General features: G+C 32.1%; 1 protein-coding gene across 7 annotated transcripts in view; it reads left to right on the forward strand.

The window, feature by feature from the left end:
• Nucleotides 1-26308, forward strand: part of LOC125073659 (muscle calcium channel subunit alpha-1) — a 98939-nt gene that overhangs the window by 51985 nt on the left and 20646 nt on the right. For all 7 annotated transcript variants that reach the window (XR_007120056.1, XM_047684585.1, XM_047684582.1 and 4 more), the window contains exons 3-10: nt 12687-12916; nt 17500-17605; nt 18553-18692; nt 21734-21840; nt 23090-23242; nt 24078-24274; nt 24613-24716; nt 25747-25937. Coding sequence is in view for 6 of the 7 variants with exons in the window: in XM_047684585.1 (XP_047540541.1) it covers nt 12693-12916; nt 17500-17605; nt 18553-18692; nt 21734-21840; nt 23090-23242; nt 24078-24274; nt 24613-24716; nt 25747-25937 (1222 nt within the window). In the remaining variant the exon portion in view is untranslated. The remainder of the gene's footprint in view (nt 1-12686; nt 12917-17499; nt 17606-18552; nt 18693-21733; nt 21841-23089; nt 23243-24077; nt 24275-24612; nt 24717-25746; nt 25938-26308) is intronic.

Genomic DNA, 26308 nt, shown 5'->3' on the forward strand with positions numbered 1-26308 from the left:
TTATAGCCTACATAAGAATAAGAAATACTTACGTAGGTTATACATAGGTGTAGAAATACATAATAAATGTATAAAGATAAATCAATAAGATCCTCCTTTTTAAGAAAGGTTAAAAGAACATGTCCATTTCATTATGTTTCGCCATGACAGAAGCATACCGGAATTACAGATATTCGCGTCATATTCGGATTTGAGCATCCGCATATTGAATAATAAATCAGCAGCTTATGATCGTATGCGAATGTTTCCTTGATGCTTGACTTTTGTAATGAAAATCAAGCCTATAAGAAATATTATCAATGAGCCATCAATCTTGGGAACTAAGATGTTATGTCCTTTGGATCTACGGCTCATTCAAACTTCAAATCACAACACTACAAAGTCTACTTGCATTGTAGTGGAATATGTGGGTAGTACTCGGACGGACTTGCGCGAAAGAAACCCTGCCACTAAGTCATTGGTCTAATGCCAGTAGATTATACAGCATTTGAACATAAAATCTTTGCTCTTGGATTCGAATGTGGAGTCGAGCCCATAAAACATATTATGATTTTCTGTCTTTCTTTACCCTCTTTCTCATGATCTTGCTTTGGGCATTGTCTGTAAAGTTGGAATTGTGTAATTGTTTTTTTACTAATTCTGTTGAGTTGATTTGAAATTTGAACACAGCCCAGGATTGAATGACAATGCAAGTCTATAAAATTATTCCAATGGTTTTGCAGGCATAATTCTTAGAATTTGTCGTGCGTCAAAAAAAAACTCGTCATAACCACAAAATCTACGTGAAGAAACTCATGCACAATCTTCTAAAAAAATACTAAGTTTCTTCAGAACACTGACGTCATTGATCAACAATAGAATGACGCATAGAACCTCAAAGTGTATTTACACTGCTTCCTACAGTGAAATTCTATGTAACTCGACCGAGTATTGAAGCGATGACGCCGCTTAAAAATTAAACTCCGAAATGTTTTTACATTAAAATACTGGCAGCTCTTATTATCCCTCTATACTCATATATTTAGTAATTTCACTGCTGCTAACTAAATACCTTGTCAGTCTAGAAGATGGTTAAATCCTGGGTCCTGGAATCCTGTGTTTAACACACACAATACAAGCGGTTTGCCCTATCGTGGTTAAATATCACGAAGGATTATAAAAAATAACGATATGATTGTACGTTATATAAAAGGGCTATAGCCTGTACTGATAAAATATCCAATGGTTGGACAAAGGCCTACATTCCTTAAGAACTTATGCCATCAAGCTGTGTCACTATATTTTGATGGTTAATAAGGGATGTAAGTTTTAGAACATGTTCCACTACGCTGATTCGCTGCGTGTTTGTGAATATGTGACGGAAATTCAATATGGTAACTCAAAGATCGCGCGAGATTAAACACGCAATCTGTTGGTCGAGCTTTTTGTTAGCTATTTTGCACTTAGCACCTAGCACCACCAAAAAGTAAAACAAGACTTTGTATTGTTGTGTTCCGGTTTGAAGGGTGAGTGAACTAGTGTAACTACCAACACAAGGGACATAACATTTTAGTTCAAACTTCGGTGGCGAATTAGCGATGTTCTTCTTACAACGCTAATATGCGATGGTGAATACTCGCCATCAGATGGTTCATTCACCTTAATACCTCTAAAATAAAAACGAAAACTTCGATTATGATGATGTAACGTGTTCCAAAAATAATCAAAATTTCATGAAATTACAATTAGTATCAAGAAATCTCTAAATAAGATGGATTTTACAATGCCCGCCAAATTTCTTTTAAAAAGCCCTTTATAAATTATTATTCGTCTACTAGTTCAACAATTGGGTCAACGTTAATTACTTTAAACAATGAAGCTTCCATATTACTAGTAAATAGTGGACCTACGTCATCAGATAATGTAACTCTTCAGATCGTAGGCGGTCACCAGGCTGTATGACTCATTGAGCTAGATCTTATACATTTTATAGATTTTCATTGAACATAAACTTAGTACCACCTACGCTTTATCGAACTTTATTTTTCATTCTCTTATATTTTAATGAGTTATATATATATATATATTGAGACTATTTTCATTCTGCAAGAAATAACTGTCCGATCTTTTTATAATTTTAGAGCTCCATGGATGTTTTTAATGAAGTTGCACATATATATTTATTCATTGTGGCTGCCTCGTTGGTCTAGTGGCTTGATATATAGCCATGGATCCCGAGGTTCTGGGTTCAAATTGTCTTTTATTAAATCGACTGTTATAACCCGCCTAGCTAGGCAGGTGGAACAAGGTAATTACTTAGTTTATTACCGGTTCTCTATAGAACTTTATATCTATACTAATATTATTAAGAAGTAGAATTTGCTTTAATTATATGTAGAGAATAATCTATAATATAGTATGAATTATATTTATAAATTTAATATAATTATCTTTATTAATTACTTGAACCCATGCGACACCGGGCCGGGTCGCTAGTTAGTTGGTAATATAATCTTGTAAAATAACGATACAGTAAAAGCGTGTAAAAGCCTGTTTGAAAAAGTATATTTTTATATTGACCAATCAAAGTCTTCGTACGAGGGCGCAATTACATACAATCGTGTACTAAAAACTATAAATCAAAACATTGGAAACGTACTTTTAAAACTCAAATTGCTCAATCGTTATTGTATTCCAAACACTTATTTAAACGTTTGAAACATTAAAATATTCAAGTTTCACAATGGAATCAGGTGGGTGGGATGAATCCATTTATTTGAGTACATCCGGTTTACACGGATTGAAAACTATCGTAAATTATATCGTATCATATTTAAATAGACCATCGGAAAGATAACGCATATCACTTATAACGTTATACATAAAGCATTTTTATTGCAAATAGATGTTCAAATTTAACGATGATCAAAATTTATTCGACTGTTACATCGTGTCTTAAATACATCGTGTCGACATTGGTAAATATATTTTGTTGTGTTTTGTTTTTGGTTAGGTTATAGTGCTAGAGATCATGAGGTCCTAGATAACGAAGTCCTGCAAACCAAATAGCATAAGTCGATGGATGATTCGAATGCACTTCTGAAAGTTCTAAATTATTTATTAAAAGAACATGAATTTTACGCTCGTCTCAAAAATAGGATATTTTATTTTTTAAATTTAAAAAGATAGGTAGCCCCAAATTAATTAAAGACTTAATATTATTCCTATTTAACCCTCCTTTTAAGCTTATTTGTGTTAGGAGTAGAAATGACTATAGCCCAAGAGATCAAGATCACGATAACAAGATTATTAACTAAACAAAATCAAATCAGAAAGCAAAATAAACTTTATTCAAGTAGGCCTTACAAGCAAATTGTATTAAATGTAAAGCTAGCGCCGATTCCTAATGTAGATTCTACCGAGAAGAACCGATAAGAAACTCAGTAGTTATTCTTTTTCAATATGTGAGATCGAAAGTTATGTCAGTTAAATATAATTAAATTTATTATGTCCTGCCTGAATGACAACAAGTACTCCACGCTTATACAAATTAAATACCTGTCATAGTCAAAAGTCAGTCAAACATTCTGGACCTAAAATTAAACTAAGAATGACATTGAATTGAATTTATTGTGGACAGAATGTTACCATAAGTTAAAAATAAGGTAATTTGATTTTAAAATCGGTTATTTCATGCCTTTCAAAGGCGAACAATAATAAAACATAAAATCAAAATACACTTATACTTTTAAAATTCAAATAAACTTGACATCAATACATAAAAAAAAAAATTAACAATACATTTTCTTAATATCGAATCATTCTTAATATTCTGTAACATTCTATATTTAAATTACTACATTATCTGTTATTTCTTGTTTATGGCTTTTGTTGTTGCGGTTTCATACATTATCTTATATTATTTCAATTAATTCCGTCCGACTCTATGACGTTTATGAAGAAGTGCGGCAGATGTTCCCGCCAAAAAGTGACAGTGCGATAAACAGATAATAAATCACATTTCTTCTATTTCTGTACTGTGACGTTGACACAAGGGCATTAAACCTTTTTGTAAACTCCAGTCTTACCATGACTATTTAAAAAAAAATATTTTTTTTTTTCTGATTAATTTTTTTTTCTATTTATTGTTGTTGTGTTCCGGTTTGAAGGAAGAGTGAGCCTGTGTAACTGCAAGCACAAGGGACACAGCATCTTAATTCCCAAGATTGGTGGCGCAATGGTGAATGATAAATATTTCTAATAATAAATAAAAAGAATAAGGAATAAGGAATGATTAATATTTCTTATATATATTAAATAATAATATTATTTCGTATTTTATTATCTAGTTAGGTAACTTTATTTACATTCATGTCCTTTTAGCTTTTGTCGGTATACAATAAACCATATGAATATGAGTATCAATAATTTTTTGCTAAGTGTCATTTTATAAACATTAAATTATTTAACTCAATCAAATGGTAGCGTAAATAATTTTACACACCATAAACTAAGTTATTCTACCCACTGTCTCTCTCTCTCTCTCTCTTTAGTTATCTAACAAAAGTACAGTAATAAAAAACTTCAGTAGAAAGAATTATGTCATATATTTTTATGTAAAGAACACATTGAATATATTTTATAACATTATATGCCTAGTCGTTTCTAAAACAACGTACAACAGATAATCTTTTTTTATGCTTGCAACATTATTTACCCCTAAATATCGCAGTCAAATGTTCCGTGTAAACGAACCTTAGACACGCAAGAACTAATAATTAAAGTATTCGGACAAAAATAGATGGCCCTTCCAAAGCAACACTTGTTTTAATAATAAAGAACGTTAAAACGCCAGTCACTTTAAATTAACTGGACAAGTGATGTATGTTTATTGACGTTGTGACTGGTTGTAGGGTAGGAACCACACACTCATTTATTCTATAGCCAGTAATTATATGGTATATTACTGTTTTTGTCTTCAAATACAAGCGCACAAGAAATATAATATAAGTAGGTATCAGGATTTGCTTTTAGGCCTGTTTGACATCTAACTACCTATATCATCATCATTACATAGTATAAAACAAAGTCGCTTACCGCTGTCTGATACGGATTTTGATGCGGTTTTTTTAAAAGATAGATTGATTTAAGAGGAAGGTATAATACGTGCACAATAAAGTAGAGAAACACTGATAATTTAAGAGGTTTCTAAAGTGATGTCGTAAATAAACACATTTTTTGCGCTTACATTGCAAATGCTGACTTAACTCTACGAGATAGATCAAAATAACGTATTACAGTACACCTTAAAAAGGTTTTCAAAAAAGTCCGGGATGGTATATGTCTACCTCTTAGAGATAACCCACCCACAATAACTATTTTTTATCCATTACTTTTTACGAGAAATAATGGCTTATTTTCGAAGCGATTTTATACAATGCACCATAAATCCTTATCCAATTAAGTACCTTAAATACATTGAGCATTTAATATAGACCAATATGACCTTGTACAGCATGTAATTTAAATAAATATTTTCGAAGATATTACAGATTCAAAACGGCTTGAATTGTCTAACGACTGAAAAACTGTGAACATTGTAAGACATTCTGTAGTATATTCAGTGGCAGCATTGCGAAGGGTTGCCAGTAATTTATAATTTAAAAAAATTTGCGGGTACGTAAGATTGCGGCAATGACTCTTTTCTACAAATTAAATTTCATAGATATAGTAATTAAATACAATGACATTTATATGTTACTTGAACGAATACTAACAACACTATTTATTAATTCCGTATAATTTATATTTGAATTTATTCATTGGAAAAAGTTTAGTATCTGGTAAAATTTAATAAATACACAAATTCCTTGCCTAGAAGGATCCCAAAGGATTTACCAACTTTGCGCAATCGGAAGCCGTATAAGTTTACTATTACCATTAAATAGCATTTTGTCTTATTTAAACGTTTTATTAAACAGAGAGAAATCAGTGTTTGTCAATGTCAATGTCAGAATCAGAAAGAATTCTGTCAAATTAGATTTGACATTTGAACGAAAAACACGAATTTATTAACCTTATCAAGCCATAGACAACATTTTTAGAACCGGTAATTTTAATAAATAATCTGGATAACTAGTTGCTATACTTTAGCCACATTAGGTACAGCTCTAGTATTAGTAATTTGTATGATTGATAGGAATTGTGATATTAATGGCATTCCGCTTACAGCGTCGGTCATTTGAGCGTTGATTAATGACGTTTTGCAAATAAAACGGAAAATCAAAGTTGACCTCATAAGCTACTATTTATAACAATTATTATAATTGTTACCAACTAAGATCGATAAAACTATATACTTGATGGTAGGACTTTGCAAACCCGTCTGGTTAGGTACCATTTATGTATTCTACCGTCAAACAACAATATTTAATATTGCTATGTTCCGATTTGAATATTACCACTTTTATTTTAATCTCGCTAGAATTAGCGTTAAGCGTTTCTCCCACGTGGAAGTGGGGATATATGGGGCTCACTGGTGCCTAGAACGCCGTATGCGCCCCGGTACAACAGAATACCTAGTAAAAAACCAGCGGTACGCTATCCGTCTCTCCCGCGGGCGCCACGCCAAGGTACAGGGGACATAACAACTTACATAACGACATACCGTTACCAAAATTGGTGGCGCATTGATGATACAATTGATGATTGCGTATTTACCACTTACCATCAGTTGGCCCATTTGCTAATCGCGTACCTATCCCACTTTTTTTTAATTGTATGGAATTTTTATTTAGGATAGGATAGGATACTTTCAGATATTATTTTGCTAAATTCGAAAGTCTTTTGAAAATTAGGGAATATGTATGTTTGGTATAGATTTATTAATTTGTAATTTATATTATTTAATTCAAGATAGTTCAGGTTTTAAGTACATATGCCTATCAGGTAATATTGATCAAAATAAGCTAAAAGTTACAATTATTTCAACACTGAAACTTTTAATCTTCGGGTTGCCAATGAAAATTTCTTCAAAAAAAACCTAATAAAATTTTAATAGCCAGAATCAGGATTTCAAGCCAGGACATCGTGATCTTCAGCCTATCATGATAATGACAGTAAAAAAAAAAAATATGTAACCTAAAAACGCTTTGTGCTTATTCGCCGAAAAAGGTTGAATACATCAAGAAATCATTTTAATAACGACAATAAAAGATTTCTCGATGTATTCAACCTTTCAACAATGAGGCCCTTATGTAACAATCAGTAGCGATATACAGATCGCGACACAGAATACTTCATTAAAATATCTCAAAGTACATTGTAACGAGGTAATTTGATCTTACAAAAGCCCTTTCCCGAGGCTCATGTCATTGCTGCGTTTTATGAGTACAGCACTACAACGTAGTAAAAGAAAAAACGTTGGATCATTTGTTGACATTCATTCAGGATAATACTTTAATTGTATATACAACAGGATCCTAGAAAACATTCAATATGCTTCTGTAGCAAATTAAAAAATATATTTAATGGAACGCTGGGGAAAAGGGTCATTACACAATTAGTGAGTTCATGGTTGATAGCATACCTTGGGAATTAAATGGTCGCCTCCTTTATCTTTCTTTCATATATTAAATATACGCAAATAATCTAAATATGACAAAAAAACATAAAACTCGCTGAGTTTTCTTCGCCAGGTCTTAGCTGGTCTGGTATTTTATTTTCCGAACGGGTAGTGGGACAGGGTATCTGCTCAAGTTATCATCAGCCTGCTGCTGTCCACCGCTGGACATAGGTCTCCCCTAGAGCGCACCACATTGCTCGATCCTCTGCTTGCCTCATCCAGCCGTCTTGAAAGATCAAGCTATCTTGTACAGGGTATAGTTTTAAAATTATTAATTAATAAGTATGTATAATGACTCATTTTGATTTACGAAATTCACATATGTAAAGTTAATTTTGGGAAAATAGTGAGTTTCTTGTTAGTCCTTAATCGAACCGCTGGTAACTTCATATTTAATTAAATTTTACAAGATGATTCAAAATTGCTTGTTTGAAAGTCATAATTTGCATTAGGTAATTAAGCTTATTTATCAATTTTATTATTTCTTGGGTATTTTTTTTAAAACATTTTTGATACAGTATTAATGAAAATACTTTGAAAAAACGGTGTTATATCAAGTTGAAGAGTTTGTTTGTGTTTAAAAGCAATAATCTCATAATCCAACAGTACAATTGGAAAAATATTTTTACGTTAGATAGCCCGTTTATTGAAGATTATTACATAACGCTACAACCGAATTGGTTCCCCCGTGTATTTCACTGGATCGTGTTATGAATATACCAAATCATTAAAAGTAGTTCAATTGACTATATCTTAAGTACGCCAAAATATATATTAAAGTGTAAAACTATAGATCCTCTATACCGAATAACTTTATTAATTTAAAAAAAAATATATTTTGTTATATAATAATAATTTAAATTTTTATGACATCTACACATAAACATCACTAATTGAAAAATTCAGCAAAGTTCACCGGAGTTCAATCCGAAAACATCGGTTAAAAATATAATGTATTTTCCACTGGACAATATCGTCCATCGTGTCTATCCGACCAGAAATAAAACTAACGATCACATCAAGGTTGTGAGATCTAAAATAAACATTACAAATACATATTTTATGAACAGCAATAATAATTAGAGTGCTACGTTTAATACACTTCATTTTACGAACCGTATTTGAATACTGGCGTCGTCTTAAATCTCGGCGTTTTCTTCGTAAAAGCATCGTAAAATAAACAAACATAATCCATGTCTTATTATTGCTGGACAAAGGACCTGTTCTGTACAGCCTTTTGTTTTTGGAACGAATTTTTACTGGGCTTGCAGTACTGAACAGACGGAAATCGTCGCGTAAGGAAGGCGACGCTTCCCCATCTTTCTTTCTATTAAATACGGTTTTATATAATTAACTAACATTAATAAATAACTAACATAAATAACTTCGTGCGCGTTGTTTGAATTTAAGTTATTTGGATATTATAGCGTGATTTTATTTTTATTCTATATATAATTCTAAAATAAAAGTAGCCTAAGTTACTCCTTATTACATCCGCTATCTGCCAGTGAAAGTCCCGTCGTCAGTTCAGCCGTTCCAGAGATTAGCCGGAACCAACAGACAGACAAAAATTGTAAAAAACGTTATTTTGGTATGTGTACTGTGTATGCATTTAGTAAAAATGGGTTATTTTAATATTACAAACAGACACTCCAATTTTATTATATGTATAAATTATTTAAAGCATTATTTGTTCTTGTTTTAATTTACACGATATTTTTAATAACAATTTTCCTTTTTGGTATTCTCAAACGTCAATATATTTCGTTGTGGCTGTTATTTAATATGTAACATACCTATTGTGAAAGTAACTTCCTGTAAAATAGGCGCACTGGCAAACGGATCTTAGAACGCCATGTTTCCATGTCCATGTCAATATATCATTTTTAGGGCAAGGTTTTCGTTTCTATATTAAAAATCTATAACAAATTCAAGTAATTTGTTAAAAAAAATAATAATAAATAAGGCATATTATTCAACACAAGATTATATAAATTATACAAAAGCGTGGAGCCGCTTTTTGTCGATTTTTAGTTAGGATATATTGTTTTTAACTAACATAATGTACAATACTAATCTTGGAATAGAGTAACTATTGAGTTTCTTGCCGATTCTTCTCGGTAAAATTTACATTGCGAACCGCTGGTAGCATAACTTTTAAGATTGTTCTGTAAAAGGACGATAAAAAAATGCTTTTAAAAACCGCCTACTTGAATGAAGTATTTTTTATTTTAAATTTGATCGCCTGATCTGTTCATAGACGCCATTGGCGCCTAAAAAAATATTAACCAACCCTTACTTTCCTTGAATACACAATATTTATTGTTTGATACACTTATTAATCATCGTATCATTATTATTAATAAATCTCAATACAATTATGTTTACATTAATTGCAATTCTTAAAGTACATAAGCATAAAAAACCGCAAGCGGTCTTCAAAGTTTTACGATCGATTTAAATGTCGAGTGTCTAGTTTTTACTCACAGAATAGCGTTACAGTATATTTATACAAGATGAGTTATAGAATTCCCTACGGCCGAGGTTAATTTATGTATATTTTATAAACAAAAGATAAACAGTTTATTTAACAACGTTATGCTCATTTAGAAATAAAAACATATATTTTTTTATACGTGTATATTCATCAGACACACACAATACCGAAGCATATTTGTGTTCTGTAAACCTAATACCTAAGGCTCGTTCATGTCTTGATAATAATACAGGATTTTATTGCCAAGCAATAAATAAAGTAGATACAGTCATGGCCAATGTTGGACTTAGGCTTAGGATACACAAGTGGCATATTTTCTTTGAAATTTGAAATTTATGTGAGATAGATCTGCTTCGCTGAAAGTGTCCCAGCCTTTCCAACAATAATGGGTATATCGAATCGTAGCTATTGTAAATAAGAAAGACATTTACTTGGTGGTTAGGCTTTGTGCACCCGTCTGGGTGGTACCTCATATATACTACCGCCAAACAGTTATACTTACCGTTAGTACTGTTGCGTTCTGGTTTGAATGGTAGTGACCTAGTGTTACTGCAGGCACAAAGTTTTGAGAATGGATGTGGGTGGGTATAGACGGGGACGACCAAAGAAACGATGGATGGATGGTTAGAAATAATGTTACTTGTGATATGACATCCGACAGAGAAGTATGGAAGAAGACATGCTGCACCGACCCCAAATAAAATTGGGATAAGGGGAGTATGATGATGATGATGAAATATCTTAGCTCCCAAAGTTGGCGCATTGGTGTGATGTAAGGAATAGTTAATATTTCTTACAACGCCAATGTTGGTGACCAATCACTATCAAGTGACTCATTTGCCTGTTTGAATATTGAAAGTAAAAGTTACTACCGTATATACATTTATTCATACATTTAAATCATTTGTAAAAAAACATTGGCAAAGAAGGCATATTATTAAATACAAGATTATATAGATGATAAAAAAGCGTGGAGCTAATACTTGTAGACTTCTAGGCAGGATGCAGGATATAAGAACATTTACAAATGTATTTAATTAAAATGACTTTGTATTTTTAAATATTGAAAAAGAGTAACTACTGAGTTTATCGCCGGTTCTTCTCGGTAGAATCTGCTTTCCGAACCGGGGGCAGCTTCACTTAATATAGTTTGTTAAATGACGATTCAAAAGTACTTGTGAAAGCCTATTTGAATAAAGTATATTTTGATTTTTCACTAACCATCAGGTGGCCCATTTGTCTGTCCGCCTACCTGTAACATAAAAAAAAATCCATATCTATATCAATACCGTCGCTGGGAGGACACCGAAAAACTTAAAATATAGAGATCTTTCCACTTTTTTTTACGGCACAACTTTAAACATTCACTATGGATTCTTCCGTTTGATCTCGGTCTGTATTGAAACTGCTCCATGAAATTGTTAATCGACTATTTATATTGTTTTTCCTTGAATTACGTTAGCAGATACATTTATATTCAAAGAACATTACAAAGCAAAGCTAACATCGAACTTGTTTTAGCATTTGGCAAATGCCATTGTCAATTGACATTGTAATAAAAAAGTTTTAACTTCAATCAAATACAGACACTTTAACGATCTTGTCATAAAGAAATCAAATCATATAACTAGCATTTAAGTAGACTCTTATGAACACTTTTGTATCGTCCTTACATTAGATGCATTATATTTGTAAAGTCCAATTTTTTTAAATATAATATCGGTAGGCGGACGAGGAAATAGACCACCTGATGGTAAGTCGTTACCATCGCTCATAGACAATGGCGTTGTAAGAAATAATAATCATTCCTTACATAACCAATACGCCACCAACCTTAGGAACCAAGATGTTACGTCCCTTGTGCCTGTAGTTACACTAGTTCACTCACCCTTCAAACCGGAACACAACAATACTGAGTACTGCTGTTTGGCGGTAGAATATCTGATGAGTGGGTGGTACCTACCCAGTCAGGCTTGCACAAAGTCCAACCACCAAGTAATCATCAAGACTTCATCGATAGAAATCAAAATATTAATAATTCGAGTAGACTTTTACGAGCAAAAAGAAAACCCTAAAAGAAACAGTTGATTCTTTCATTTATCGTTGATTACACGTGCTAATGCTATGATCATAAAAATGACGTTTTAATCAAAATCTTTTTGACAAAGATAAATTTTAATGCTCTCTTATCCAGCAGTGGCGATTCAAGGAAAGCTAAGGGTCTCAAGTCCTGAAAAAATCGGAGTTCTTCCGATACAAATCTTAAAACAAACTACATAATTATTATTATTCCAATTTTAGCATGCGTTACTCTTATAAATAAAGCTGTCAATGTATGTATTGTATTTGGTACCACATTGGCAGAACAATTGCCACATAACTTAGTTTGAGGTTTTTTATAGATACTGTTTATCTTTGTTAGGCGGCCAAAAAGATTGACCAATTGATCCAACGCCAATGTCTATACTGGTGACCAATTATCATCAATTGGCACATTTGAATAAGTAAAGAAAAAAATAAAAAACCCTACATGAATTTAAAAAAAAAGAAATAGCTCAAATAATTTATACATACAATCTTTTTCAGATCAAAATGAATGCCACAGAAGGTGGTGGCGAAGATGTGGCAGCGACTCCAACCACACCAGCGGCAAATCCCACGCCAGATGCCGGGCCCCTTATACCGGTACCCGTAGCTCCACGCAAGCCTGCTCGACGAGGGCCGAAGGTGCAGCAAGAGAGACCGAAAAGAGCTCTCTTTTGCCTTACCCTCAAGAATCCACTAAGAAAATTGTGTATAGATATTGTAGAATGGAAGTATCCTTTGCAAGAATTTTAGTGACCCAAAAATTTAAGCTTAGAGACATAAAATTACCATTATTTTGACTTTATGACATTAATACAATACGTAAATCATAAAGTAAGTAAATTAGCAGCATCTTTATCGTCAATGGAATAGAAGAAAATATAAGTGCCAAAACGGTACTTAAAGGTAATTAGATTTAAAGTAAAAAATCCTAATTTCCCAAGAGCAACTATTTGGCGCTTCAGACCTTCTTCCTTTTTACTGATGATATACATATATTTTTCAGTACTGGAATAAGGTTTCTTCTTCTTCTTCTTCACTTATCTTACAAGCTTCCGCTAAGGAGCAATGCTTAGTATTGTTTTTTGTGGCATCAGTGAGTTGATGTTAATTATTCTGTAACCGTTTAAATGTTGAGTGAGCCAGGGTTACAACAGGCGCAAGGGATATAACATCTTGGTTCTCTAAACAAAATTGTTTAAAAAAAGAAAAAAATATTAACCATTCTTAAAGAGCCAATGTCTATGAACGGTGATGACCACTTATAGACATCAGGTGTCGCAGATAGCTCTCCGAATACATATTTTATAAAAAAAAAAAATGTATATTACAATAGGATAATTTAAGCTATTAAAAATTAACTTTTGGAAAGATCCCGATAATGCAACGCAGAACTTTCGACTTCGTGAGGTGCTCTTTAAAACAGCTGTGGCCTATATACTTGTTATTTCAATGTTATTGAAAAATTGCAATACCTGTCCCGATGGCTCAAAGCCAAATCCATCCAAGCATGATTAGACCGTTCAATTCATCTGTAGTTCCGGGTTGGCAGAAAGTAACGAAGGTCGTCGTCAGGACGAGAAATATAGTCGAAAAATTTATTGCAACATTGTTATCTATTTACATTGTATTATAGTATTACCATAAACATTTTATAATTTACGAAGATATTTTTATTTGATATTATTATCTTATAAATATTATCAAACTTAACTTACTTTAAGAACAAACAGGTTTTTAGACAACTTAAACAAAATGGAAGCTTTTAATTCGGCTGATTGTTCTGTCGTATCTTTATTTTAATTATATTTGCCGATTACAAACTAGTTTTAATGTTTAACTCGCTCCCGACTAAAGTCCATAAAGGATTTCGAGCTATCCCATTCTGAGACCAATTTTGCAGTCGCCTATACGATATTATATACTTAAACTCCTTACGATGTTACTGCTGAAATAATCCGTGTACACATAAGTACATAAAAACTTAGTATTGATTGAAGATCTTGGACCGACCTTTGGGTATGATTTACGTGTTCCGCTCACTGGACCATGCTATGAATTGTGAAATATGAACTTAAAAACGAAACATTTTGTCTGGGAGTCGATTGTGTGATGCCTAAGTATATTTTATGATATATAACATGTAGTCAGGTGTATTTCCCTCGTTGATGGTTTTATGCCAGACTATGCCAATCAGTTGTCAGTGCTTTGTTCCTCACGTGCCAAACAATCATCGCGAAGGTTTACACATCTTTAGATGTTAAAATGTTTATTTATTTTTAAAATAACTTTGTACATATACGTTATTACGTAAGTTATAACGTCTTGTACACAAATGCCGTACATCAACGGTTGAAATCTATTTCAGTCCCGTAACCTAATTGTAAATTGAATTCCCTAAATCTGCCGCACTACGTGATATATATAGCTCGAATAATATCTATGGAATCTGAATTTTGATTATTGCCATTATGAACGTCCGTTGCTTATAACTTTTCCATTGATATATCATTCTGATCTATTACCATTTCCAAACAAACTCAAGTGTGTTATTACTTCCTGCTATCAATCCTAATTTATTCTTTTCGACTAAACTTTTGCCAAATAAATAAATAATTGCGAGTTTTTGTAATCATTTGGATTGATCATAACTCATCCGACAATAGGTTGAACATTCGACTAAAACGTAATTCTACGTAAGACATAAACATGACTTTGTTACTTGTTTATTTTACTTCGTTTTTGATTAATTGTCTATGCCAGATAAATCAAAGACGTGTCAGCGTTTAAACGAATACCCTGTCGGGTTTGTGAGAACTTTTAAGTATCTTTTCTTGATCTGGTATTCTTTAAACATTATTTCGAGTTTTTTTAATATCTTAGCAGAGAAAAACTGTTATTGTTTTTAACTAAAATAGTTTTTATGAAATATCAAATATTCCAAAATCCAAAACATAACTGTTCCTCTATATATATGCTAATTCTGAAGTTTCAAATTCCAAGATTCGCTCTAAGGTTTAAGAAATAGGATTTGTAAATACAGATTTTACACTTCGAAGTTATTTAAAAGTTGAATCCTTCGTTTTGTAGACTCCATTCGTACTCAGCAATTTATTGGGATAAACCATTCGAAATAAAATTCGGCGTATAAAACCATTGAAAGAATATAGTTTTTATAACGATTGCATATCGACCACAAATAACTCGCGCACTATATAAACATAAAACCCTCGAGTCAAGTTAACATATTAAAGAACAACGCCCTTTAATTTTAAAATAAACAAAACAACGTAGAACGTGTAAAAAACTCTGGCAACGAGCCAAATAACGCCACGTATGTATGAATGAATGGCACAAACATTTCGAAATTGCCCTTCAGGAAATACCGCAAGTAGGTATTCGCTATTGTGCTGTTTGAATATTTAAAAAAACACACTTTTTTGATAACACTAAATATAAATACTTTATTTTATTTACATTAGGTATAGCCTATTCCAATGGAAGTAGGAAAAAAGATAATATATCATGTGATTCGCTAATAAATCAGCTACATTGTGCACTAATAAGAGTTTATGAATAATACATCTTTATTCATAACACAACACTATGACACTTAACTACTAATTTCCACTTTAATTTCACTTCCAAAATTCCAATAACAGTTTTTAATATCATAGATTTTATTCAAGCTCTCAACCAATGATATCGCGTCAATTTGCTGTCAAATGTTGTTTATTTGGCTTTTCTCCTCTTGTGGTTGGAATAGAGTATAGGCCAACTGGTAAATGGGCGACTTGATAGTATTTATGCCGCCTAAATATTGTCATTGTAAGAAATATTAACAATCTCTTATATCCGCAATGCACCGCTAACCTTGGGACCTAAGATGTTATGTCCTATACTGACTCACTCACCCTTCAAACCGGAACACAACTATACGAAGTAATCATGTTTGGCAGTAATGAGTTTTGATGAAGATGTGTGAATTGGCTAAAATTGGATCGGAGATACAACCATATTATTAGTAATTGTAAAACTCATGAATATAATCATTGAATTGTCTGAAGACACCTTTAGATATTCTTATATCATCATCAATCATCATCCTCCTGCCCTTATCCCAATTTTACTTGGGGTCGGCGCAGCATGTCTTCTTCTTCCATACTTCTCTGTCGGACGTCATCTCACAAGTAACATTCTTTCTAACCATATCATCTTTCACACAATCCATCAATTGTTTCTTGGGTCGTCCCCTACCTCTATATTCATCCACATCCATTCTCAAAACCTTTCTCACAACATGGTCTTCATTCCTCCATTTTTCTTTTATTTTTTTTTAGATATACTTATCTTAATTACATCATAAATCCATCATTATAAAATCAATAATACCAAATGAACTTACTTAAGGATTGTATTGATTTAATATCAGAATATCAATCGGAACGACTTTCTTTGATAAGCTTAAATTAACTTATAAAGATCTATATTCATTCCTATTTCCTGCTTTCGAAAAACATTTAATATGATCTGATATTCACATTTAAATGACATTATCTTCTTCAAAATTATTTTTTAATTAGTTATACTACTCTTTAAAAAAATTTGTCACTACAATGCCCCATTATAGGGAATATTACTATTTAACCTTCCATTTAAATTTATAGCATGTGTTGGGGACTACAAGCCCAAGCCCTTTTAACCATTAAGCTATTGACGCTTCAAGTTAAATTTAAATTTGTTTTTATTTTAATCTGATAAGAACGCGTGCATCTTAACCGATGATTTCGGGTTCAAACCCAGGCAGGCACCACTGAATTTTCATGTGCTTAATTTGTGTTTTATAATTCATCTCGTGCTCGGCGGTGAAGGAGTACATCGTGAGGAAACCTACATGTGTATTCTTCCAACCCACATTGGAGCAGCGTGGTGGAATATGATCCAAACCCATCTCCTCAGCGGGAAGGCCTTTAGCCCAGCAGTGGGAAATTTACAGGCTGCTAATGAAAATGAATGAAATGAAAAAATAAAAATCTAGATCAGTTCTATTGATAAATTTGTACTTATAATTCCCGAGTACTAGTCGTGTAATTGAAGATTGCAAAACAAAAATATTTGAGCACAATAACTTTATTACAAACGAGAGAAAATTGTTTAAGCACCTGGATAACGCTTAACAAGATTACATTAATTGAATCGGTCACGAAAATGAGCGTTCAACACGATTACATAGAAATGCTAGTTCAAACAAAAATCTCATTTACGTACAATAATGTGTTTGTCAAGTCAAATAATTCTTTAACTCAAAGACCAGACCGTTCGAATGGATGATACTTACAACGATTTTTGCAAACTGTATAGCATTGGCCGTCTACACTCCGTATCCCGCAAGCGATTCAAACTACACGAACTGGGTTTTGGTAAGTTGTTATTAAATATTTTATGAATAATTTACTTAATGTGGAAACTTGATTGATCCATGATATAACTTTATATTCTTGTTTAACCACTTCGATCTTGTAATGTTTGTTCTTTCATAATATATTTATTTATTTAAGACACGAATATTTTTTACATACATATGTAAATAATAATGTAAGCATTGTGGCCAAATTGGTGTATTCAGCTTCCAACTTTGGTTCCAATCTTGTGTATTTAATTATGTTTAGAGGCAAATTAATTTTGTATTCAAATATTTAATAATGCTGAATACACTAGTAATATGTAAGATTTGTGTTTTTTTTTTAATAATTAGGACATTGTATATAAAAGAGGTACTTAGAAGACGTACCTTTTATATCCTTTATTCATAAATAAATAATTTAAACAATAAGAGTGCGCAAATATATCATTATACTTTGGTATCAATTTTGGATGATTTATTTTATTATAATCTGATTAGTTTTAATTGATAAACAATGAATCGTCTATTATGTGTTTAAACGAATTCGGCGGTCTGGTACTAAAATGACCAATATTAACCTAAACTTTTGCTAATTTAAACTGAATTATTGATTATTTAACGTTAAATTTTTACGTAATATATTTTTGTATATATTATTTAAAAAAAAAAACAATTTAACGCTAATGAAAAAATTAAATTTACTAATACAAATTTAGTTAATTTTAATTTATTAATTTTAGTTAATTTTGAGCGCGTAATGCTGTACAGTTTCAAGGTCGAATTATAGAGCAACGTTTTTTGTGACACTAATGTAAAGCTCGGGCCTATACGTAGTAAGATACGTTTTGTGTTGTATTTATAATTGTAAAAGCTACTCCGTGTGTGTATGTGTAGTGGGTAACATTTTTTTTTTTATTTTATATTCGCGTCATAAAATAATTTAAAACTTTATTAATCTTACAGGAAAAAATCGAATACATATTTCTCGTGATATTCACTGGTGAATGTGTAATGAAGATCATTGCGTACGGCTTCGTCATGCATCCTGGCTCATATCTTCGGAATGGTTGGAATTTGCTCGACTTCACAATCGTTGTTATTGGGTAAATATTATTATTTTCAAGCGTTCGGAAACTGCTTTGAGACTTAAATAAAGTTTCACGGTTGTTGAAATTATTTTAACTTTTCAGAATCATTTATGATATGTTTATTTTTGTATTATTACATGATATTTTTTAAATGTCAGTATGATCAAACAATTAATGCATGCAACTACTTTATTTAAGTATTTTCTTTATTAGCACTTTAAATAATCACCAGTTTTTCGGAATTCCGATTTAAAACTATTGAGAATCTATGGTCACTTTTTTCACAAATGAAATAACATCAAACCTTTAAGTATTCACGGTTAAAATAAAATGATATATTTTGATAGACTGTCAAAGATAAGAAAGAAGTCGAAAAAAATAGTAGCAACAGGTGATCACTACGTACACTCACACTAGTGAAGTAGTATGACGATTTTCGAGTTTCAAACGTAGTTGTCACGCACACCAAGACAATCAAGTTGGCTCATTTGTTTGAGTTCTTTTATAGCGTGACACTTTATCTAGATAAATAAATATCAACCATAGTCATCGAGTTTAACATGTATTATTTATTAAAGATTTTTAACAAAACATTTTTATTTATTTATTGGCAAAGTTAGAAGTATCTGCGGAAGTTTATTTTATAAATATATACTTAGGAAAGACATATTGACTCTGCGGAACCGAAAACTTGCAATTATAAATTATAAGTTTACCTTTGCTTCTCGTATTTATACAATTTGTCATCGTCTATAAAAAAATATATTATTTTAATATAGTCTCGTTGCAACTGTAAATATACACACTCGTTTAAAATATTATTATTATAATTATTATTCTGGTATTCAGTAAAAGTGAGACAGTATAACTTCAGGCACAAGGGACATAACATCTTAACAAAGCAAAGTCTAGGGACGTTGATGATTACTACTAGATATCCTATTTACTAGTCTGGCTACTTATATATATTATAAATGCGAAATTAGCCAAACCGCTGAACATAATTTGATGAAATTTAATTAAGAACATAGGCTAATTACTAACCTCTAAAAGGCAACCAACAGTACTCGGTAGGCGGATGAGCAAATGGGCCACCTGATGGTAAGTGGTCACAACCGCCCATAAACAATGGCGTCGTAAGAAATATTAACCATTCCTTACATCACCAATGCGCCACCAACCTTGAAGACTAAGATGTTTCGTCCCTTGTGCCTGTAGTTACCCTGGCTCACTCACCCTTCAAACCGGAACACAACAATACTGAGTACTGCTGTTTGGCGGTAGAAAATCTGATGAGTGAATGGTACCCAGACGGGCTCGCACCAAGCCCTACCACCAAATAAATTCCTCCTTTATTAACAATGGCGTTTCTAGTTCCAAGATTATATAAAAGGCCAAATATAACTTGAAGAATCATTATTAATCAGATTCATGAACGATACTACGGGACCTCCTCAATTTCCTCTGGATTTATAAATAACAAACAAAAATATTTATTTCATAAGAAAGTTTCCTATATAAGCCTCAAAGTTATTCTATCCGGCAGCCTATTTTTTTAAGAGATCATTTGACATAGTTGAAAAGTTCCGTGACAGTTGTACGAAGTAGTGGCCCAATTACGTTTGAAGTGGAAAAATTTAAATGTGCCTATCACTTTTATTTGACAAGGGGACATTTTTATAACCGTTATGGAGAAAATATTATACTAAAACTTCATACATTATTTAATATTTGTGTATTTTTATTATCTATATATATTTTTTATAGAATTATCTCTGTCGATGTAAAGAAATCCTTTTAAATTTGTTTGAATTACTTTACAATTAAAAAGTCACACTTAATCAATTACCTTTGATAATGATTTTTATCTTTGTCGTTTTTGCGTTGATGATTACTACTAGATATCCTAATTACTAGTCTGGCTACTTATATATATTATAAATGCGAAATTAGCCAAACCGCTGAACATAATTTGATGAAATTTAATTAAGAACATAGGCTAATTACTAACCTCTAAAAGGCAACCAACAGTACTCGGTAGGCGGATGAGCAAATGGGCCACCTGATGGTAAGTGGTCACAACCGTCACTATATTTCCTCCAAACTTGTCTTTTTTATCTTAAATCGAAAATCTTTAAAATCCCGCCAAACTACCAATCATTTTTCTACAAATATTTAATCTTAAGTTGAATCATAAGTCTAATAAAAAAATTAACATTCGATTCCAGTCGACGTAAAAAATTATTCGTTCCAAATTCAAATAACGAATAATATTCTAAATAATAACTTCAATATAATTTTAAATTATTATCATTTGCTTACACTACGAAGTGCAACCCACATCAAAAAGCACGGACAAAAAATGCTGCAAGGAATAAATAAAAAATAATTTAAAAATACAGAGTGCGGATACATACATATATATGTACATCTATTTACTTACGAAGTCGCGCACCTCCACGCAAAATTATCTTTGTAACTCTCTTGCTTACAATATATCTTAGTGTGCGTGAGATGACTAAAGTAAGAATAGAGGCAGAAAAAAAAATACAAATTATATTATATTTCTTAATCGCCTTCCTTAATGTACAGATCTATAATAGAAGTGAAACTTTTTATATATATAGGTCTCTTTCTCTCGACGTCATCTCTTCCGTGTAAAGAAATGTGTGTAAACGTGACACATCCTTGAGGTTTTACTCTCAATTCCCTTTCACCTATCGAACATCGATCTGTGTTTAAAAAGTTTCACTTAAAAAAAAAACAATTTTATTCCATATATTTCACGAACCGTTTAAAATAGACAAGCTTATATCACCTGTGAGTGTATCTATGTTTGAAACCTTTGAACTATATCGACTCTATTCAAACCAATGAGCCAAAATTTTGAAATCTATTAAATAAAAACTATGAATACCTAACTAATTTTATGTATACTTTTGTGTTATAAATAATAATCAATGGTCATTGGTCTAAACAAATAAAGCTAAAATAATATATTTTTTAATCCAAAATAGTAATAGAAGTTCTAACTATTTTCACGATTCTTCTTTCAGTATGGTGAGCACAGTACTATCCAGTATCTTCAAAGATGCGTTCGACGTGAAAGCGCTGCGAGCATTTCGTGTTTTAAGACCCTTGAGACTAGTGTCAGGCGTTCCCAGTGAGTACTTATAGCTGTTGACACGAAAACGTCTTCAGTAATGTATGTTTTGGAGTTGTTTTTAAACCATTGAATTTGTATCAATGTAAAAAGCTCAATGATATATGCAATTTCTATGTAGAAAAAGAAGACATCAGGTAAAATTCAGTGGTCACATAGTCCGTAGACATTAGAATAAAAATCATTCGTTCAATCGTTAATGCACTGTCATCTATTTTGTGTTTCCTTCCAAAGATAATTTCCAGGTGAGATATTAAATCTCTATATTTAACAATTGACATATTCATCGATTGCAAAACTTCACCATCTATATGTATGTATACCTTCTAATGGAAAACATTCCACTCTAAGCGTTCTTTAATTTTGTTAAGATTTATGAAAACCACGCGTTGATTTGTTAATACCATCATACGGAAAGTTTTTGTTAAAAATATTAAACTATCAGAACTTTATTTTGAGTAATTTTCCTTATTACATCGACAAATTCTTGAACCTTCCCACGCAATATATTCTTTACATAAAATAAAAATTGATGCTTTACCAAAAATATCATCCTCGTAAAAAATCAAAACGATATTTGATACAAAATGATTTAACAGTTGCAGCTTTACAAATTGATTTATAACGCTCGTTAAATAATTTGTCGGGTCAGTAGCCGGATCGGCTTCGTGCATATTGATCCCTTCCGTGTCTCCGAGCAGGTGACATGATTGAATAGTAATGGATTATACACATTTTTAGCATAAAAATATTATAGAGTAAGGCCTGTCCCAACTAGTATGGACAAGCTGGGACCAGACTTGCATAATTAAATTCTTCTTCTTATGCCATTTCCCAGCGTAAGTTGATAAAAATTAAGGCTTATTGAATTTGGTTGAACCCAAAGAGTGCCCTTGAGCCAATATACTAATTCTGATTCTCAAACTAAGACGTTTATCAGATCAAGCCTACCTTTGCTTCATCTTGCATTGTGCTACATATTCTTGGTTCTTAATTGTAACCAATATCCATGAGTTAGAGTAAAAATTCAATATCGCAAAAAGTTTTTTCCAATCCGCCAATGTAGTTCCAGAAACAAGGGACTTGTTGTAATCGATCACGTGACCATTGACGGTGTCTACGGGCATAAGTGATCACTAATCATAATTTGCTATTCTATCCTCTAAAATAAATTAAAAGAAACAAATTAGTGAGGACTGTTTACTAATCTGGCTCTGTACGACTAAATATTGACAATTTTTTTTTTCAGGTTTACAAATCGTTTTGAATTCTATCTTGAAGGCAATGGTACCGCTACTTCACATCGCGTTGCTGGTTATCTTCGTTATCATCATATACGCCATCATCGGGCTCGAATTGTTCTCGGGCAAGATGCATAAAACGTGTTACAACAGACTAACAGGTTACATTTTAATATTATTAACCATTACTACTGTAATTATTATATTTATTGCTAAATTACACACTGTTGGAGAAACCTTGAAACTCAAATATCTGAAAAAATACTAAAAATAAATCGCTATTAATGGCCCATTGCTGGAAAAATGCTTGCTCTTTTATATAGCTTTCTCACAAAAGGCTTATTCCAAAATGTTTATTATCCATGTATGAATCAGAATTTCATAGAAAATATATCACTATAATTTAACGAATCGAAATTTAACGAAACGAAAATGTTACATAAAACCTAGTAACCTTAACTGGTTTTGGGCTCGTAATCTTCAATATACTACAACGATATAATCCAGTTTTTACAATTCAGACATTTCTTCTCCCGTAACACGAAAATTCACGTAATTCTATTAAACATTACATACATATATGATTACTTGATAGCCCCATTTATAGTAACCTTAATATAATTATTTTCGTTAAAGACAATTCGGTTTTTATACAAATAATTATGAATATCGTCTCTCTCATAACAAGAAAAATCTTTTGATTTATCCAATGATCTTATCGTTAACGATAAATTAGGGCCAAATCTAAGTACCAATAAGTTTTCACGCGCATAATTTAGAGTTTATCAGAAATAAAAGATCGTATTATAATGAAAACCCGTGCTTAATAATAATAATAATAATTAGTAATAATTCTACGAAAAATTCACCCAGTAAATGGGTAGGCCCATTTACTCTTTCTCTTATCATGGTTTCTCGAAAAGAATTGTTTTTTATGTTTGTATGTATGTATGTTACTCTTCTGTTACTTAAAGATATATGTGATTGTTATTCCAGATGAAATCATGGATAATCCTCATCCATGTGACTTGGATAATGGTTTCAACTGTTCCATGATTGGCGAAGAAATGGAGTGCAGGGAAGGTTGGATCGGTCCCAACTTCGGCATCACGAATTTCGACAACTTCGGTCTGTCCATGCTCACTGTCTTCCAATGCATCACTTTAGAGGGCTGGACAGATGTCATGTATAATGTAAGTGTAGAACTCTTTGTTTTATTTGCCAACCTACTATTATCCGTTTTGATAATTGCGAAAGCCACTTTCTCATTTGCAAAAAAATAATTGTCCGACTCTATTAAATTAGAACAATTTTGTGTAAGTTTCTCTTTTCCTTGTAACAAATGCCAACAATTATTATAATAGCAAGAGTTTAGTAGTACATTTAACAGAATATAAAACTAGCATGACGAATAAAAAAAAATAAAAACGACTCATTAAAAGAAAAAAGTACCAATATACAATAATTTACGATACTGCTTGAATTTGAACTAAACCAATGTAAAATTGATATCTTTTAAATTATTTTTCAGATCCAAGACGCGATGGGGAACAGTTGGGAATGGATATACTTCGTATCGATGGTCATATTGGGAGCATTTTTCGTTATGAACCTAATTCTCGGTGTGTTGTCTGGGTGAGTGTTTCATAATAAAAATAAAGCAAGCTAAAACAAATATTTGTTAGTGATCTAAAAGACATTTAATGCTTTCGTTTCTATTATTAGTATAAATTGTAAATGTATTTCTTAAATAGGTAGGTGGACCAACAACTGGGCCACCTTACGCTAATTGGTCACCATTGCCCGTAGTTACTGTTTACTATGTCCTACGTAACATGGTTGCCTGGCAGAGATCGCTGCTTAGCGATAAGGCCGCCAATTGTACATATAGATCAAGTTTTGCAATTACTGTATAATTTATTTATTCTTTGCTGTACAATAAAGAATACTTACTTACTTACTTACTTATTGGCGCTGTAAGAACTATTAACCATGCCTTAAATCGTCAATGCTTAATCAAACTTGGAAGCTAAAATGTTAGGTACCTGGTGCCTGTAGTTACACTGGCTCACTGACCCTTCAAACAACACAACAACACTAAGTATCTATTACGGTTTGGTGGCAAAATATTTATCGAGTAGGTGGTACCCAGACAGGCTTGTATTAAGCCCTAAAACAAAGTTCCACCAATTACTAGTGCAATAAAAAGTAATAATGAAATAATAGTACATACATATGGCGCATCCTCCGCAGCCTCCATCCTCGGGCTTAGTTCGCTCCTCCTCCATTACTCGGTGCTTCAATCCCACCGTTATCGGACTTCTCAATCTTTTTTTTTTCACGAAAACAAAATCCGTAATAACAAATGAATTAATGACAGCCCCATCAAAAATGCAGTGTTGCCGTTTCTCAAAATGAATTCCATCCAATTCCACTTGACAGCAACACCGAGGCATAGTTCTTGATCGTATTACAAATGGCGTTGCTCGTTCCTCGACACATATACAAACTGTTGTTATATTTATGTTGTTTGGTTCTTCTATTTTTACTTTATTTTACTAAGTACTCTACTTTCGTGATTAAGATATTATATTTCCCTCGTTAATGGAGACAGATTCCACAATTTTATAACAAATTCTCAAGATATACATTAATTTGATTTCAGAGAATTCTCCAAAGAAAGAGAGAAAGCGAAAAACAGAGGAGATTTTCAGAAGTTAAGAGAAAAACAGCAATTAGAAGAAGATCTTAAAGGTTATCTAGACTGGATTACGCAGGCTGAATACCTTGAACCTCTCGCAGATCAACACGATACAGTAGACCAAAAGAGAGATTATGTCATTGGTAACTTAATAGGTAAGCAAGTAATATTCTTAATTATTTACTAAATGAAACCGACTAAATGCCGATATATTTATAACTAACTGACTGACTGATATTCAACGGATAGAAAACTTACATTTTCGATATATAACAAAACTATATTTTTGGATATTGTATAACGTAGTTGAGCACTAGAAGGACTTAAGTGAATCGATCTCGGTGTATGGAAGTTCGACATTATTGTAATTAAATATTTTATGGGTATTTTTGTTAACGCGGAATTAATTGATTACCACAATCAAATAATACATGAATACCAGCTAGAGCATGTTTACTGAAACATTTGTTAAAGTAAATTCCAGTAAATCAATCTAGGAAAAATGTCTTATTCAATTTTTTTTTTT

The sequence above is a fragment of the Vanessa atalanta genome, chromosome 25 (genome assembly GCF_905147765.1).
Source record: "Vanessa atalanta chromosome 25, ilVanAtal1.2, whole genome shotgun sequence".
Taxonomy (NCBI): domain Eukaryota; kingdom Metazoa; phylum Arthropoda; class Insecta; order Lepidoptera; family Nymphalidae; genus Vanessa; species Vanessa atalanta.